The sequence below is a fragment of the Ipomoea nil genome, unplaced genomic scaffold, assembly GCF_001879475.1.
Source record: "Ipomoea nil cultivar Tokyo-kokei standard unplaced genomic scaffold, Asagao_1.1 scaffold2826, whole genome shotgun sequence".
NCBI classification, from domain to species: domain Eukaryota; kingdom Viridiplantae; phylum Streptophyta; class Magnoliopsida; order Solanales; family Convolvulaceae; genus Ipomoea; species Ipomoea nil.
In genome coordinates this window covers 2,084,420-2,101,828 of record NW_017619254.1, presented here as the reverse complement: position 1 = coordinate 2,101,828, position 17,409 = coordinate 2,084,420, and the positions used below count along the sequence as shown (strand labels likewise).

Here is a 17,409-nt window from a genome sequence, read left to right as displayed (position 1 = left end):
CTTATTTTTTTTATTTAAAATCATGTACTGAATTTTACAAAATCAACACAACAAATTATACAATACAATTTTCACAATAACACAATACTCTAAATTTTAAAATTATACAAAACTAAATATCAACACAATATATCATCACGGTACTTACTATCAACACAATATATCAAGATAATTGTTCAACGGCATGTTGTAGTGCCCCAAGTCCATATTTGAGCTCATCCAAATATCCAGTGGTCTAAATCTGTTTGCACGTTTGCATGAGAGAAAACTGTCATATCTCCTCTCGTATGGAAAAATCAATTTGATCAGCACTTTGTCCTTTAATTGAACAATTCTGGTGCAAATGTGGATTAGTCTAAGTATGATACAAGCTTAAATGTGCCTCCTACAGTTAGGACCTGTTCAGGACACATCATGACCTGACCAAAAAACTTAAAATTAACACCACTTCACTTTTCTTGTTTTAGAGTTGTTGATCATCCTAGATTGACATATAACATTAATCTACATCTTTTTATTTTTTATTTTGCACTATGGATTCTTATCATTTGATTTATATATATGTATAAATACTCACAACTGAAAATGAAATTGATTATAAACTGACGAAAAGGAGTAGTTATGTCATAGATTAGGATGGCGTGGAATGGACAGTGAGTTGGCTTGGAGGTGAGCCAATATGTCATTTTGTATATATTTCACTTTTCATTGTAAAACCCATCAATCTGCGACGGATGTATTTTACAACAAACGGTGGAAATTATCTATACATAAGCTCAGTTATTTTATCGGCAAATACATATATTTACTAATTTAATTTAATTGAGTAAAACGTTAATGATAGTACGTGATTTATATATTTGAGTGTTAAGCAATTTGTTGGCAAGAGATTCTTACTAATATAAAACCATTTAATTTTGAGAATAACTTAAACAATATTATATGACATGAAAATCATAAATATTTATGTTGACTTTTGTTTTCAATTGTGTCGACTATGCTGCCTAATTATATGCTATAATCATTTGAATTTGTCATAAATGAACGTAGACAATATATATCAGAGACCCAAAAAAAAAATGTAGACAAAATTTGTGGGTATAGAGTCTTCATCAGTTCATCTTGAATTGTTAGATGAAAAATTGAGGCAACCAAGACATTGAATTGAATTTGTGGGTATAGACCAATATATATTATGTTTTAAAATAAAAATAAAAAAATTAAATAAACCTTCAAGTATTAAGGAACAATCAATTCCACCATCAACAAAGAAAATATTCACATTAACCTTTTATTTTAAGTTTCGCTTAAGTAACTTCTATATCTAAGGGCATTTCAAACTGTTGAAAACTTTTTTTACATGCCAACTGTGATAGGGTGGGTGAGAAAAAAAAAGGGGGGGGGGGGGAAATAAAATTAAGAAAAGCAAAATAATAAAAAAAATCAGGCATCTAGCTGACAAGTGTAGTACGCGCATCTTCTATGCGTAGAAGGTGTCTCTAACGCGCACCTACTTAATTGTTTTTTATTTTTCTTTATCAGTAAATCCTATAAAAAATTTATATTTACAATATGCATTTTTTCCTTCTCTCCTTCCATATCACACCTCCACCTAAGTAAAATGTTCTTTTAAAATAATATAATTTCATTTAAAGCCGAGTTTCAATCAATTATTTTGTACAAAATTTTTTACATTGTTCTACTTCATGGCAAGCGGTTGGCGCTTACTTCCATGAGCGTAACCAACTAATTAAGATTTACAATGATACTTCTTTGTAATTGTTTAATTTTCTTGGTAAATATTAGGTAGTAATTAATTTTTATTCTTAGTTTGTAGTCTCCATCAAGCACTTTATTTCACATATTTTAGTAGAGTTATTAAGGCTTTAGGTACAGATTAACTGAATTATTTATGCTGGCTGATGAGCACTCTTTGTAACAAATAAATTATATTATAGTCAAAGCGTTGGGTATTATAACTCTAAAAATTATATAAAAGTGAATAGTTAGTACTCATTGAATTGTGTGGGGTTGTATATTAGTTTTCTTTGATTTGAACTGGTCAGTTATATATATGGACAATCTAAGTCGGTTTACTTGCATCTAGTCCTTTACTGGCTAGAGTTACAAGGCAATGTTTACTAATAGTACACCTCTACAGATGTGAGCTTTCTCGTAGATCAAACTTAACACATTAAATTATATAATAAAATGGTTAAAAATAAGTAAATAGCCCCATTATATTATTTTTAATATGTGAGGCAGCTAAATTGCTAATATAATTATTTGAACTAACTCAAGATGACTCCATTAGGAACGTATTATGCTCGAAATAATAAGTATATAAAACTACAATTATTATAATTTAATTAATTAGTGAATATGACTATATGAAAATATGATTATTATAAATATTATACATTAACTAAAAACAACTTTTATAAGTCAATGAGAATAGCACCATATATGCACGCACCTTCAAATTTAAAAACACTAAACCGACCACACTCATAAATATATGAAATATAAGAACCGAACCCTTACTTTATGCTAATGATACATATTCTTTTATACCTAGCATAGTTCATTGGGTTTAGTTGACATTGTTAGTTTGTTTAATTTATTACACATCTTTCTTTCGTTTACTTTTCCATGGGAAACCATGTTTTGCATCACCCACTCACAAATCTTTATTGCCATCATATCTTGTTTTGATTTTTATTTTTTCAATTAATGTATTATATTTTCAAGCTAAGTAATCATAAATACTTTCTCATCCTGTTGAAGCACAAAGAGTCAACACTGCATCAACTGAGGCTCGATCTCATGACCTCCCATATGGAAGAGTCACTATATGCCATCTGAAATTGAATGTGTGTGTGCCGATTATTTAATTAGAATGTTGTTTAATTTCATTATGTTGGCAAAAAGAACGATTTATAACTGTGAAATTGAATGTGAGTTGTTAATCGGTAGCTACCTAAAAGATTAAAGAAACGTGAGGCACAAGCTAAGGGCACACACTTCCATCTCGTAGAATGATTAGAGCACACGCAAAGTGAAATGGTATGTTCAATTCTATCATATATCTATAAAGAGGCAATCTTGTGTACATATTAAATGACAGACTAACTATGATTCCGCCATCTTAACTTTCAAAAGCTAATAAACCTACCCAAAAAAGGGGTTTATGACATTTCATTATAAATTGTTCTTAGTAAGGTTTGAACTTATAATCAAGAGTTTTTATTTCAAGACTCTTGTCACATTACTATATTTCTTTTTTTTTTAATCATAGATCCTATTACAATCAATTTCCCATTTAATTAATACTGAGACAATTTAAAATTTTGTTTACTCCCAATACAAACAAATTGGAGAAAGAAATATTTTGTGGACAATTGTTTTTACGTAAAGCGAAGCTTTTGTAATATATAGAAATTGATATTCTACCAGGGAAACTTTTTTTTTTCTAATATAATTATTAGATATCAAAAAATTATTATGAAATAAAAAGCATGGAACCAATAAATGCACAAACTGTTACATCAACTAAAAAAATATGCTACACGTTATTACAGAAGGATTTTTTGGACTATCACCCATACAGAAGTTCTAATTCAAAATAGTCATACTATACTATATTACTGTATAAAAGTTACTCCTCCGTATATAATATTTATTACCTGAAATGTTATTATTATATAATTCTTTTAGTATTTAGTTCTTTTATAAAATTAAATCGATAGTCAATAAAAAGTTATTCTAAATTAATAATATATTAAATAATAAATATTATTGAGTGATTTTAGTAAAAATTTGTATTGGCAAATAAAATTGAAGCTTGAAGTTTGATAAAGTCGAAAGTGAATCATGATTGACCCGATGCAGAAATGTCAGGTGTGCAGCAGCCTTGGAATATATTTTCAATTTTGAATTGTATACTCTTCCATCGCTAAATGAACTGTATTATTCTAATACCTGTCACGCACGTAACTTAACTAAAAACCAAAAGTCAATTACTTATATTTTTCCACAATTTGTTTGAGAGTCTAAACATTTATTCTCCCTAAATACAGCCAACTAAACCATTAAGTTAAACCCGTGCGAGTAAGTCAAAACATTCTTCCAAAAGGTTGAACCTCAACCCCCACACCTCGGCCCAACAGAGCATTTGAGAGGATGTAAACCATGATGACTCAACTGAACATGAACCATAGAGGCTAGACCGGTGCTCACACAAGGAGCCCCCCTCACTTTGAGAGGTTGCTCCTACACTGCCGCTGGTGAGACTCGACCCCTGGTCATTCTTCCAAAGTTTCACCTCTATGACCAGTTAAGCTACCCATACGGGCAGGTAAGTCAAAACATTAATACAGCAGATGGATGATGTATTGATATATATATATATATATATATATGATTTACCAAATACCGTGGACAATCATCATCCATGCTCATGGACGACTATAAAATATGTTGTTACACACTCAGAATTGATATATATTTTGGAGTAAATACCAGTGGACATCCTCCGACTTTGGTGGCACTACCACTTTTAGTCCTCACCTTTTAAATCAATCACTTCCAGTCCTCTTACTTTTTGTTTCTAACCATCTATGGTCCTTCCGTTACACTTGGTCATCTAATGCTGTTTTTTCAAGGGCAATTCTGTCCTTTCATAATTAATGTATTAAGTTTTTTTTTTTGGAAGAAATTACCCGCCTTGCATTCATTAAAATGCCTAATTTTCAGGTAATTTTAATTTCAAGAACGGACCGAATTGCCCTTGAAAAAACGGCATTAGATGGCCAAGTGTAACGGAAGGACCATAGATGGTTAGAAACAAAAAGTAGAAGGACTAGAAGTGGTTGATTTAAAAGGTGAGGACTAAAAGTGACAGTGCCACAAAAGTCGAAGGATGTCCACTGGTATTTACTCTATATTTTGGTATGCATGTAACTTAGGGCTAATAAAATTAATCATCACAATTAAACCACACGTCCACACCTAAAGACTAATCTATATACACACACAGTATCCATGGATCTTGAACAGTTGAACCTGAAGGAGTGCCATATTAACAAGGAAATCTTTAACTCTATTATCCTACATTCTCTATAAATATAACGCATCTTGAATTAACATAAGGAATCGCAACAGTATATAAGAATTTTGGCGTGTAAAGAATTTAGACCCTCTTAGCTTCCATTTCTTAGATGTAGTATATTTGATTAAATCTAGTCCTTAATTTTTATTTGACAGTGATAAAACATGATAAATGGATATAAACACCTTGTATATTTGACAAAATTTGTTTGACATCAATTGATTGAATACGAAAATAATTAGTAAATGTCAACTTTTAAAATACACGTATCAATATTTTGATGGCGACTAGACCAAATTTATAACCCCCAATTGCCCCAAACATTTTCCCTATTTATCAACTCAAGTTGGGGCTTTTGACTTTTGGTAACACATCCACACGCTTTGGTTACGCTTCATTCAAAACATCAACAAACCTTATTAATGTCAAAGTCAACACCCCTAAGCAATCGAAATTAATAAAAAAAGGGAAAACCCAACATTCAAAAGGCATCGAATAAAATGGGAAATTAAATTAGAGTATTATTCCAACTTTTTATATATCAAAAGTCAACTCCTTTCTCTCTCTCCCCCTGTCATTCATCTTGTTCTCATCTCCACTTACTTTTACCACCTTCATCCCAATTTAATTTAAATCCTAAAGCCTTTACACCTTCAAATTCCACTCCCTCTCTCTCTCTGTGTCTCTCTTTACAGGCGTTCATGTTTACTGGAGATATATACACACACAGACACATTCATACATAGAGGCTAAATGGTTAACTTCTCTTAAAGATTCAATCTTTAGATTTAATTTTCTGTTGGGTGTTGTTCAATGAGCAGCAATCAGCTGTAGAAGTTGTTTTTTGGTTAAATTTTTTGATTTTTTGATCTGGGTTTTTGGAGAGATGGGCAACGGAATCGGAAGACTGAACCACTGCTTCGCCGGAGATGCCGGAGAAATATCCCGGCGGCGGCACGACATCGCCGTCAACCTGTCGGATCCTCTGGATGAAGGGCTGGGGCATTCCTTCTGCTACATAAAGCCGGACCCGTCTTCCAAGACGCAACCTTTCTCCTCCGACGACTCCTGCTCTTCCGCCACCACCACCATCACCAGCAACAGCTCCATGACTACGGCGTTTCACATAATCTCCGGCGCCTCCATCTCCGCCAACACCTCCACCCCTCTCTCCACCGCCCTCGTCGACCTCGGCCCCTACAACGAAAAGGCTTCGGCTTTCGAGAGCTCCCAGTTCTTCTCCTCCATCCCTCTGCACCCAATTCCTCGGAACTCCATAGCCTCAGTCCGGTCCGGCCCGATTCCCGGGGTGTCGGCCTTCGGCTCCGGTCCGATTGCGGGCGGGTTCTTTTCCGGTCCGATTGCCGGTGGATTCTTATCCGGCCCCATCAACTCAGGCCCTTTGGAGAATCAATATGATCAGGTCCAAAGGTACAAACCCAAATCCAAGAAATGGAAATTTATTCATAAGCTCAAGAAAGTTTTATCAAACTCTCTATCCAAAGATTTCAAAGATAATGAAATCAAGAATAGCTATGGAGTTCAGAGCCATTCTGGGAATTGTTTAAGCAGCCAAGCAAGTATAGCTGAGGAAGAAGACGATGGGATGGAGTCCTTTAGGGGCCAAAATGTGCAGTGGGCCCAGGGCAAAGCTGGGGAGGACAGAGTTCATGTTGTGATCTCTGAGGAACATGATCTGGTTTTTGTTGGGATTTATGATGGTTTCAATGGCCCTGATGCCACTGACTTTTTACTGCAAAATCTTTACACAAATGTCTTCAAGGAACTCAAGGGCTTACTATGGAATGAAAAGCCAGAATCCTCAGAGAATTTGAATATCAATGAGGATTTTGAAGTTCAGAATCAAGAATTTGATCAGTTAAGAAGGTTCAGGGAGAAGCTGAATAACCTAAAGCTAGATGGGATGGGAGCAAATACCAATCACTCAAGTGTCTTGAATGCGATATCCGAGGGGTTGAGGAAAACCGAGGCAAGCTATCTGGAGATAACTGATATGATGCTAAATGAGAACCCTGAATTAGCCTTAATGGGTTCATGCCTTTTGGTGATGCTGATGAAGGGTCAGGATGTGTACTTGATGAATGTTGGGGATAGTAGAGCTGTTCTTGCTCAAAAACCCGAGTGTGATCACTCGATAGGGAAGACACTAAGCGACGAAGCCCTATACAGAGCTATGTCTGATCGCAAACACAATTTGTCATCACACCAACTCACTGTTGATCACAGCACTTCTACTAAAGAGGTATGCAGAAAGAAACCTTAAATCATTTCGCCTACTATTAGTCTCATTCATTGTCCATATATGTGAAACCTTAAACATGTTTTGTGGTTTGCAGGAAGTGAACAGAATTAAGAGGGAACATCCAGATGATTCCTCTGCAATCAAGAATGGTCGAGTCAAAGGTTCCTTGAAAGTTACCCGAGCTTTCGGGGCAGGCTATCTCAAACAAGTATGCAATAAATATTGAGTATATAGAGTGATTGCTTTAAATTTTCTGCATATGCTGACCTTTTCTATCATTTCATCTGTATTTTACAGCCAAAATGGAACAATGCACTTCTCGAGGCCTTCCAAATTGACTATAAAGGAAATTCTCCATACATAAATTGTCTACCTTCACTTCACCACCACAAACTAGGCCCAAAAGACAAGTTCTTGATCTTGTCCTCGGATGGACTTTACCAGTATTTCACTAATGCGCAAGCTGTCTCTGAAGTCGAGACATTCATGTCTATATTCCCTGATGGAGATCCCGCACAGCATCTAATCGAAGAAGTAATCTTCAGAGCTGCTAAGAAAGCCGGTAAGGACTACTAACTATACATATATATGTGTCAAGAACATAACTATAGCAGCCAACATAATCTAACCCTGTGTTTCAATGTTGCAGGCATGGACTTCCACGAGTTGCTTGATATACCACAAGGGCAACGAAGAAGGTACCATGATGATGTCTCCATTATTGTTATTTCTCTCGAAGGAAAGTTATGGCAATCATCCATGTAGTTTCGACATACAGATCAGATAGAATCTCGATCAGAATTGATTTGTTTTTTCTTTTGACCCCATTTTTGCAGTAGTGTTCATAGTAGACTGAGCTTTTGTTCAGATAGAGATTTAAGTTTCTTGATATGGGGATTGTACTTTGCCAATAACCCCTTCCCTTTTTCCCCCCTCAGATGTTATATATACATAGGAAAGCAAACACTTTGTAAAAGATGCCACTCCCTCCCCCTGTATACATATCACCAAAGGGAGATATACATCCACAAAGCTTTATAACTTAACCAAATGGTTGAAATTCATTGGTTTTGTTTACTCTTCCATTCCCCATTTGCCTTACTTATTCTTCTTCCTTGAATCTTACAAGATCAGATAAGAAAACAATGAACACAGTATCTCCAACCTAGATGTTTTTTTTTTGGATGACGAGTGAAACTCACAGCCACAAAACATCACCATGTGACCCTTGCTGGCGAAGGACCACAAGGAGGTAAACCAGCCTAGGTTGTCTATAGCTGATTGGCTTAAACCAAAAAGGCTAATAGGCAGTTCTGTCGGGGTCAAACTTGTGACCTGGTTACTAAGTTAACAATCTGACCAACTTGGTTGGGTTGTCATAGAATTCTTCCTGTTTCCATGTTTATCTGTTTGGTTCTCAGATTCAAACAACCAATCAAATCTTGATGTCATAAACTAGAAGTAAAACTACTAATTATGCCCAACTCCCCAATTTTCAACCATGTATAATAAATGGTAGGCCAAACTGTCTGACTAAACAAAACATATATTGGGATCACCTTCTGGTTGTTCTGATGAAACATTTGACTTTGTTTTTTTTGAGGTAATTGAATAGGTAGAGAGTTTTAGGTCTTATGTGACAAGTACATATTTGTCAAACTTCTATTAGCCAGCTAGTAGAAATGAAATCCCCCATTAAAACAGATATTTCAAGATTTGAATCATATATTCTGCTCCCAGCATGTAAAAACTGAGGCATTAGTCAATTAAGCTCATCATTTTCCATTAACCTTCTACGCGTCTTCACTATCATTTTGCTAATCTAATCCATTTTTAAGTTGAACTTAAACCTTGTTAGCCAGGAGGAGTTCAAACAAGTCATAGATAGCGACCCATGCAATAACTCAATAAAATACACATTTGCAGACATAATCTAATATTCAAACTTAATTTCTCCACCCTCAATTAAAGTAAAAAAAAATGAAATATTATATCATGTGTCTAGATGTATATAATACACATTAATTTAAGTCAAGGATTAATATAATCTCATTTCATATTATTTATTGTGTTTATTTTATTTCTTTATTTTCATTTTTAATAGTCTAATACCAAATCATGTGAGGATGTAAGCTTTTGCTTTATAAGGGGGTCTAATCAAAGAGGCATTTTCCCTTCAAATTTTTTTTTTTTAATAATGAAAGTTGACTATCAACTATCAGACAAAAACCTTGCATTAGCAAAATTTTCTTTTTTTGATTGGGTGGTTAGTTGTCCCATGACGTGAACAAAAGAAAATAATAATAATGGAGATAAATCCCAACCAAGTTAGCAGGACAATTGATTTAGTAACCATTAATGTTCTAAGTTTGAACTCTCTGTGTAAATTGTATATCGACTTTCTTGATTTGAGCCGATCAACTATAGACAACATATACTGGTATACCTAGTAAAAGGTAATCTAACTACTTAAGACAAATAGTAAGTAAATTACTAATGTATCTATAAGGACATGACATGCAGCGGACCAAGATTAGTCTTATAGTGGTAAAAATGACAAATGTTATATGCAAAATAAATAAAAGGTGGGTTTTGAGTCAATGCCTCAATGGAGTTGTGAAAGGGAGAGCTAAAGAAATTAGATACATGAACATGAAATATAAAACGTAGTAAGATACGTGGAAAAAGAAAGAAGGTAAAACATGTGAGTTGTGTGACATTTGCTGGTGGTTTTGGTACGTCTCACATCTCGTGACCCTATTTAATTGTCTTTATTGCTAACAAATAAAATGCCCAAAAATATAGAATAATAGGGGGGTCCATTTATATATTTTGGACTATCACTGTCATAACTACTACTACTACATTTTCTTCTGGCAGCCATTGGAACCAGTTAGCTGATGGCGACGATCATTTCTGCCTAATACAGCCACCATCCTCCAAATTTTTACCCCTAATTATTAATCTATATATGTCGGTCAGCAACCCTTTTCTTTTTCATTATTATTTTTTAATTTTACAAAAAAATTATGTAAAACCGTCTTATTTTTTTCTTATCGGTCCTAGTCATACCAGAAGGAATTCGAACTCCCGACCTCTCTTAAATGACAAGCGTGCACGGCTACTCACACCAACTAAGCTAGTTTAATGCAATATTTGTTGATCCATAAAAAATTATTGCATTTTCGTTAAAAAATATTACATATTTGAGATTGTCTCATATGAGACCGTCTTATATAAGACTAATCATTTTAATTTTTGTACTATATATATAACTCAATATCTTATATAACCAAATTAAACTCAAACTGATTTACAATCATCCTACTAGCCAAAAAGTGACTATTTTTTCCGTTTGCAAATTGCATTAATTCAGTTGAGTTTTAATCCAGGATACTTAAGCCACTCAGATCCCTCGGACTTGAATCACCGTCTTTTTGTGACAACATGTTATGTTAGACAAAATGTTAGACCAAACTAATAGAATTTTTTTTTTCTTTTCTTTCTAGATGATTTGGTTCCACGTACGTTTCTGAGGTTGACAATAAAAACATTGACCGAATCCAACGTTGAAATACACAAATATACATTAAAAAAACAGTATTATTTCATCACACACATGGATTAGATTCATTATTAAACATGAACCAAATCAAAACAAGGGGTTTAGGTAAAGAGAAGGTGGAGAGAGAATGCATGGGACCAACCAATGAATTGCTTCCCCAACCTATATTCTTGGTAAGCTGAAGGCTTTCATTCCTAATTGGTGTTTTTTTTTAATGCATTTCTAGGCATGCAAGTTGTGAAAGTCAGACAATATTTTGGGAGATTTTTGGTGGTTCAAGAAAATTCAATTCCTAGTTGGTATATTCTTAGGATCAAAGTAAGAAGTACCAAACCCTGACACGATGTCACACGAACGTACGTGCAACTTTCAACACCATAGAGTATAACGTGAAAGCATACTTATCATCATCAAGGCTTAGCGGTCAGGGAGGCGATGTCAAGATCAGTGACTGCAAGAACTGGCAATCTATATATCATCCCGAGTGAAATCCAGCAGTTCAGTATCCAGAGACTCTGTTCAAGTAGAATACAGCCATCAGTTATAGGTAGTTCATTGTGGTTCAATGAGATATCGTAAAAACAAGTATAAGGGAGAATGGCATGCCTCTGCATGGTTGGAAATGTATAATGCAAGAATTTGCACAATGCTGCATTTCTGCATTTTTCTGTATATTCTCAAACCTAACTGAATACAACTTTTAATTTAGACTTTAAAAGGGTATGATAGTTAACTAGCTTGGTTGGCATGAGTGACCGTGCACTCTCATCCCTTAAGAGAGGTCGGGAGTTCGAATCCCTTGTCGTATAGAAAATACCAATCTGGCCAGCACTTTGCCCTTTAATTGGGCCGGTCCGGTGCGAATGGAGATTAGTTTGAGTATGGTACGGGCTTAAAGGTGTTTCCTACAGTTAGGGCCTGCTCAGGAAACCTCATGACCTGACCAAAAAAAAGGGTATGATAGTTGAAATATATTATGTTTTGAGCATAAAAACATTTACTTGGCATTCTAAATGAGAAAGAAACTTACATCATCCAAGGAACTTCATATCTGTATTGCTAGGAGAAGTCAATAGTGCATTGGAACTGACTGACATCCAGCAAAGCAACCTGCAAGAGAAGACAGCAAAATTACGCAAGTATACTGCACTCAAATAATGCTGGAACTGTTCTCATGGATTCTAACAATCTGAAAAAGTGGGAGTCTTGCACAATTTTCATAAACTTTTGATTCAAAACAGATGCAAATGATTGAATTTAACAAAAGGGATGTCTGCCAATTCTTAAAAAAGTGTCCAAAAGATATGAGACCTCCAAATTAGAAATCAGAAGTTAAATCTGACTGGTGCACAGCTTAGAGATTTGTTTCCTATAGTAATCATATCATAATGAAGACAAAATTTTCAGTAATGATACAATTAGTTTCTTGTCCCAACAAAGAAGAAAAGCCAAAACCGGATTTCACTATTTGTTTTCCCTATGCCCCTTTAGACAAAAACACTTTGGGCTTGGTAGTATAGGACCAAATTACATTTAATGAAGAAGTAAGAAACTGATGGTTGAAGACCAGATTTGCCAGTGTGGAGTTGGGAACAAGATGTTGCATCCTAAAGCAAGATAGACCACTGATTATGATGCTAGCAGATGTCTAACAACATAAAATGCTTGGTTAAATGCCATTTGAACTCTTCAGGATCTGGCTACCATATAAACCTCTGTACACCAGGTTCATGGGTCCAGGAAAACGGTCGAAACAAGAACATGAACATTGTGAAGCAATTAACAGCAGCATACAGCAACCCCATCAGAATCCAACTTCTGTCATCATTAACATGGGAATGGAGAATCAGGAAGAAGAATGGAATGGTATAGTATCTGAATTCGATCAGTGGAGCAGGAATAAGGGTAGCAGCAGTAGCCAAAAAGTATGCCACCACCCATATCTTCTTCTGACTTTTTACTGCCAATCATACCACATCAAGAAAAGAAAGAAAAAGCGGGGATTAACATTTACCAGAAAAAACTAGAAATAATAGCACTTTTCCCCTTCCTCTTCTGCAGTAAGTACAAGCAAGTTATATCAGAGAATTTAACTGACCTAAGATACTCAAGATCGAAAGCCACAGATAGCTGTAAATTGGAACAAGAAGGTACTTCATGAACCAGTAACGATTAATGACTTTTCTCCAAAGATAAAAGGGATAGTGTCGATTATCGGCCAGGAGATACGGATGAGCAATGCTGCAACAACCAATAAATGTGTCACAATAATTACTGGTTGGTCATACATGTAGTGACTCTTAGGAAACTAGTCAAAAGAAGAAGAGTCCAGAATTTACTTTGATGTATAAAAAAATATTTCACCTACCTGAAAAAGTGCACAGAGATTAAGCCAGCAGCCAAGGCCACGGACAATTTAAAGAGGCTGATCAGTTTATTCTTCCAGAATGACTGAACTAGCAGTATAAATTGCCTAAACGAGAAGTGCACAGGTGCCATAAAAATGGCAGAAACCAAACTAAAATACAGAACTTGTGAAAAATGTGGGGAAACAGCATGAGCTTCCTTTGCACCTGCATAAAGGTTTCAGCATGGAACTAATTCATCCTTTAATAAATAAAAAAAAAAAAGTATAGAAATAGAATTAAAATTCATACAGATAGGGAAAGGGTTTAGACAAAGAGGTACCAAGAACTATACTGCCATTCCAATAAACAAAAGTGACAAAAGCCACCAAAGTTATAAAGAATGGACTAAAGGAAGCCAAAAGATCCCACTTCATCTTCCATGATGATGAAATAACTTCCCTTATCTCATCAAACAACTCTGTATGTTCTACAAAGCCATAAAAGAACAGTCAGAAGTGGAAAAAAAAAATTTAAAAAAAAAAAATGATAAACATAAACCTACATGATGCAGTTGTTCAAAAAATTTCACAATTGAAATTCAACATGACAAGGAAATGCCACCATGACACCATCAGTCAACACTCAACATTAAATTAATTGATTTTATAGAAATGGATCTAATGATAAATGACACTGCTAGAAGTTTGCTATTTCATCAGGGAATTCTCACAACTAGCATCTAAAATCAAACTTGCTTCTAATGGAATCATAAGAACTGAAATAATTTGACTAACCTGATATATGGTGTGTGGAACTGGCAGTTGTTTGGCCATTCAAATGGCTTTTCCTATTTGCATGACTAACAGTTCTTCGTTTTCTCACGTTCGAGCCCATGGTGGAACTTTGACTAGAGGATGACAAAGTGTCTTCCTGAACTACTTTGAAGTCAGCATACACCATGTTGTCCTTCCGATGAGCAAGACAAAAATCTAAAACCCCAGTGCATGCTATGAATAGCACCCAAATAATATTTGTTTGTCGTACAAGCACAGCCAAAGCACCGAGCTACAGAGAGGAGATGGATTGGAAATTGAACTTAGAAGAAGCCTTTTTATAGTTGAATCAAATTATCAAAAAGAGTCAAAAACTAATTGCAGATGTAGGAGTCTTGGAATAAGTGGACATTACTTTCAGACATTCAACAATGAAACAGGAATACTTATTAACATTCATACTTATAATAGATCTTTTAATTTTATCCTCAAATTCAAATATGAAAGGCTAATTCCCTAAGTTAGAAGCTAGAAACAAATACAGATTATTTTCAGACATTGAAAAAGTAGTAACATCAGAAATCATATGAACTTTATCCTCTTACCAATGCACTGAATGGATAATTCTTCTTGAGACTCAAAAGGTATGATGCAAGTACTGCAGCTAGTGATGCTATGTCAGTATAATAAAGAAATGTGAAAAACCAATGAAGGGGATACAAAGCTAAGACAACTGCTCGAAGAGTTGCTTTCCTGTCACTAAGACCTGGCGATAGATGGGTGATTATATCATAAACAAGTATGCTGCAAATTACAGCCAAAACACCATTGATGGAGCGCAAAATTGGAGTGGAACAAGTTTCTGAAAATGATGAGGCCAGTTGCATAGAGAATAGCCCTGGAAACAGAGAGGCAACATGAGCAAGTGAAACAAAGTACCTGCACAAATACATCAGTTTTTTGTCACTTATTGCATCCAAAATAATTACCAGCAAATATAATCACTGCCAGATTTCACTTTACTTTTTTTTTTTTTTTCTCAATGACGAGTGGCAAAAACAGACTGTGAAGTACTCTAGTAATGTGATACTATCAGGCTGTAGCTTCCTATAAAACACTCCTACTGGGTCCATTCCACACAAAGATAAAAACTTTTGTGTTTTAGATAATGGGGGTTTAGTTAGATGAGCCTTGTAAGTCTCAAAACCAAATAAATTTTTGAATCACCAATCAGTCAGTCCTTCCGCATATGGAAAGAAAAACTCAACACAGAACAAAGTATGAATATATTGCCAAATCCATAGGGTTCAAGATTAAGGGTTAAATTAAGACTCACAAGCCAGGGGGAGTGGTGATCATTGGATCCCAACTCCTGAAATTCCCTTTGCAGTACTGTTGAGCTTGAGGTATGTGAAATATCTCATCCTGCAACCCAAATTTCAGATAAATCAGCATGTATGTGCGTGCATGATTTTGATAAGAAAATTATAGGAAAAGAAGCAGTACCATGTAAGGCTCCGGAACAATGCGACTGACTAGAATCGATACGGGTATCACCCACAAGCTTACAATCAGTGAGACTTTGATTTTCCCCATTTCCTCTCCCCTCTTTCCTTCCTCCACAGCCGCGAGCCTGAAAGTTCCGGCAATTCGGCTGGGAATTGAAGAAATCAAAGCTGGAAGAACGGAAGAAGACAAGCCCAAAACGACGTCGTTCTCATCCTTTTAAACTTTTATACACTTCTCCGTGTTAATTTACCCTTCTGCACTTGTCAAAATAATGTATTATTGTACTTACCATCTTGACTCACTCATTTGTCAATCTTTTTTTTTTTTTTTTTTTTTTTAAGAAGAAAATACATTAGGTTTCTACACTTTTTATAGCTAAAGATGACAACATGGCAGGACAAAGTGGGGAATAGGGTCTCCATTCCCGTCTTAGAATTCAAACCCCATTTTTTATCCCCGTCCCATTCTCCGATGATTTATGGTATGAATGTGGAGATGGACAAACAACATGTTTATCATGATATATATATATATATAAAAAATTTTGATTCAGGTTTCAATACGCTCATTGAGGATATTAAAGAAGCAAGTAGTTAAATGTCATATCTATTTCTATTTTGGCATTTTGCTAAACAATATGCTAATGAAATTGTACATGCTATCGCTCGAGAAATCACTAGCTTGTCATTCTTCCCTTTTTTTTTTTTTTTTTTTTTTTTTATTGGTGATGTTTTAAGTTTTGACTTAATGAATTTATATTTTTACTTTAAAAAAATAAGGAATTCAATATATTAATATTAAATAATAATTACCCTAGTTGTATTATTTTGGATGTCATAAAATAACAATGTTTGTATAATAATTTTTTAAAAAAATATATGGTGTCATGCACTCTAAAAATTGAACAGCTATGTATGTGCATAATTGTAGCTTTAATTTCACTTAATTACCATAAAAATAAGATAAAGGCCACGATAATAAATTTTAACATTCCATATAATTTGTCAAGTACCTTGTGCTCAGATGATATGTAATGACTCTCCTATATGGAAGATCATGAGATTGAGTCTCAGTGGAGGTGGAGTAATATTTAAAAAAATGGAAGTTTTTTTTAGTCAATTTAACTGGGCAATAATACTCCATTTTTTTTAGTCAATATAACTGAGTCAGTAATATTAAAAAAAATTGAAATTTTTTTTAGTCAATTTAACTGGGCAATAATACTAAAAAAAAATGAAAGTTTTTTTAGTCAATGTAACCAATTCAGTAATACTCAAAAAAAAAAATGGAAGTTTTTTTTTTAGTCAATGTAACTGAATCAGTAATAATAAAAAAAAAATGAAAGTTTATTTTAGCCAATATAACTTAGTCTTTTTACATTTATCAGCTTATCAAAAAGCTAATACCAAACACTTTCAATCATAACAGCTAGCTTAACAGCTCTTCAATTTTCAGCTCCGAGCTTATAGCTTTTCAGCTTTCAGCTCCTAACTTATAGCTTTTCAGCTAAGTTTGACAAATAGAGCATGAGTCAGTAATACTAAAAAAATGGAATTTTTTTTAGTCAATATAACAGTCAGTAATACTCAAAAAAAATAGAAGTCTTTTTTAGTCAATATAACTGAGTCAGTAATACTAAAAAAAAAATATAAGTTTTTTTTAGTCAATTTAACAACAAACAGAAGGAAAAGAATAAACAAAATCACATCTTTAGGAAACAAAGTAATAATAAATTAAGTACCTTTACTTCAATTTTTCTTTATTTAAAAAAAATTATTCGTCACTTTCTATATTTTAAATTTAAAAATATATACAAATAAATTTATTCTCTACTCTCTATT

General features: G+C 34.3%; 2 protein-coding genes across 3 annotated transcripts; one reads left to right on the top strand and one right to left on the bottom strand.

Moving 5' to 3' along the window:
* Positions 1–5,675: 5,675 nt before the first annotated feature.
* LOC109159140 (probable protein phosphatase 2C 4) lies at positions 5,676–8,458 on the top strand. The gene is made up of 4 exons (XM_019307168.1): positions 5,676–7,373; positions 7,468–7,581; positions 7,671–7,935; positions 8,023–8,458. The coding sequence occupies exons 1-4, from the start codon at positions 5,997–5,999 to the stop codon at positions 8,136–8,138; spliced, it is 1,872 nt and encodes a 623-aa protein (XP_019162713.1). The 5' UTR covers positions 5,676–5,996; the 3' UTR covers positions 8,139–8,458.
* Positions 8,459–12,241: 3,783 nt separating this feature from the next.
* LOC109159141 (dol-P-Glc:Glc(2)Man(9)GlcNAc(2)-PP-Dol alpha-1,2-glucosyltransferase) lies at positions 12,242–15,765 on the bottom strand. Of its 2 annotated transcripts, XM_019307169.1 has the most exons (8): positions 15,566–15,765; positions 15,396–15,484; positions 14,665–14,998; positions 14,081–14,351; positions 13,627–13,773; positions 13,307–13,511; positions 13,037–13,179; positions 12,242–12,898 (listed from the first exon to the last, which is right to left on the bottom strand). In XM_019307169.1, exons 1-8 carry the CDS (start codon positions 15,653–15,655, stop codon positions 12,639–12,641), a joined length of 1,539 nt encoding a protein of 512 aa, XP_019162714.1. In that variant the 5' UTR covers positions 15,656–15,765; the 3' UTR covers positions 12,242–12,638. The 2 variants fall into 2 exon arrangements, with proteins under 2 accessions (XP_019162714.1, XP_019162715.1); XM_019307170.1 differs by lacking the exon at positions 15,566–15,765 and having other exon boundaries at positions 14,665–14,957; positions 15,396–15,475.
* Positions 15,766–17,409: the final 1,644 nt, after the last annotated feature.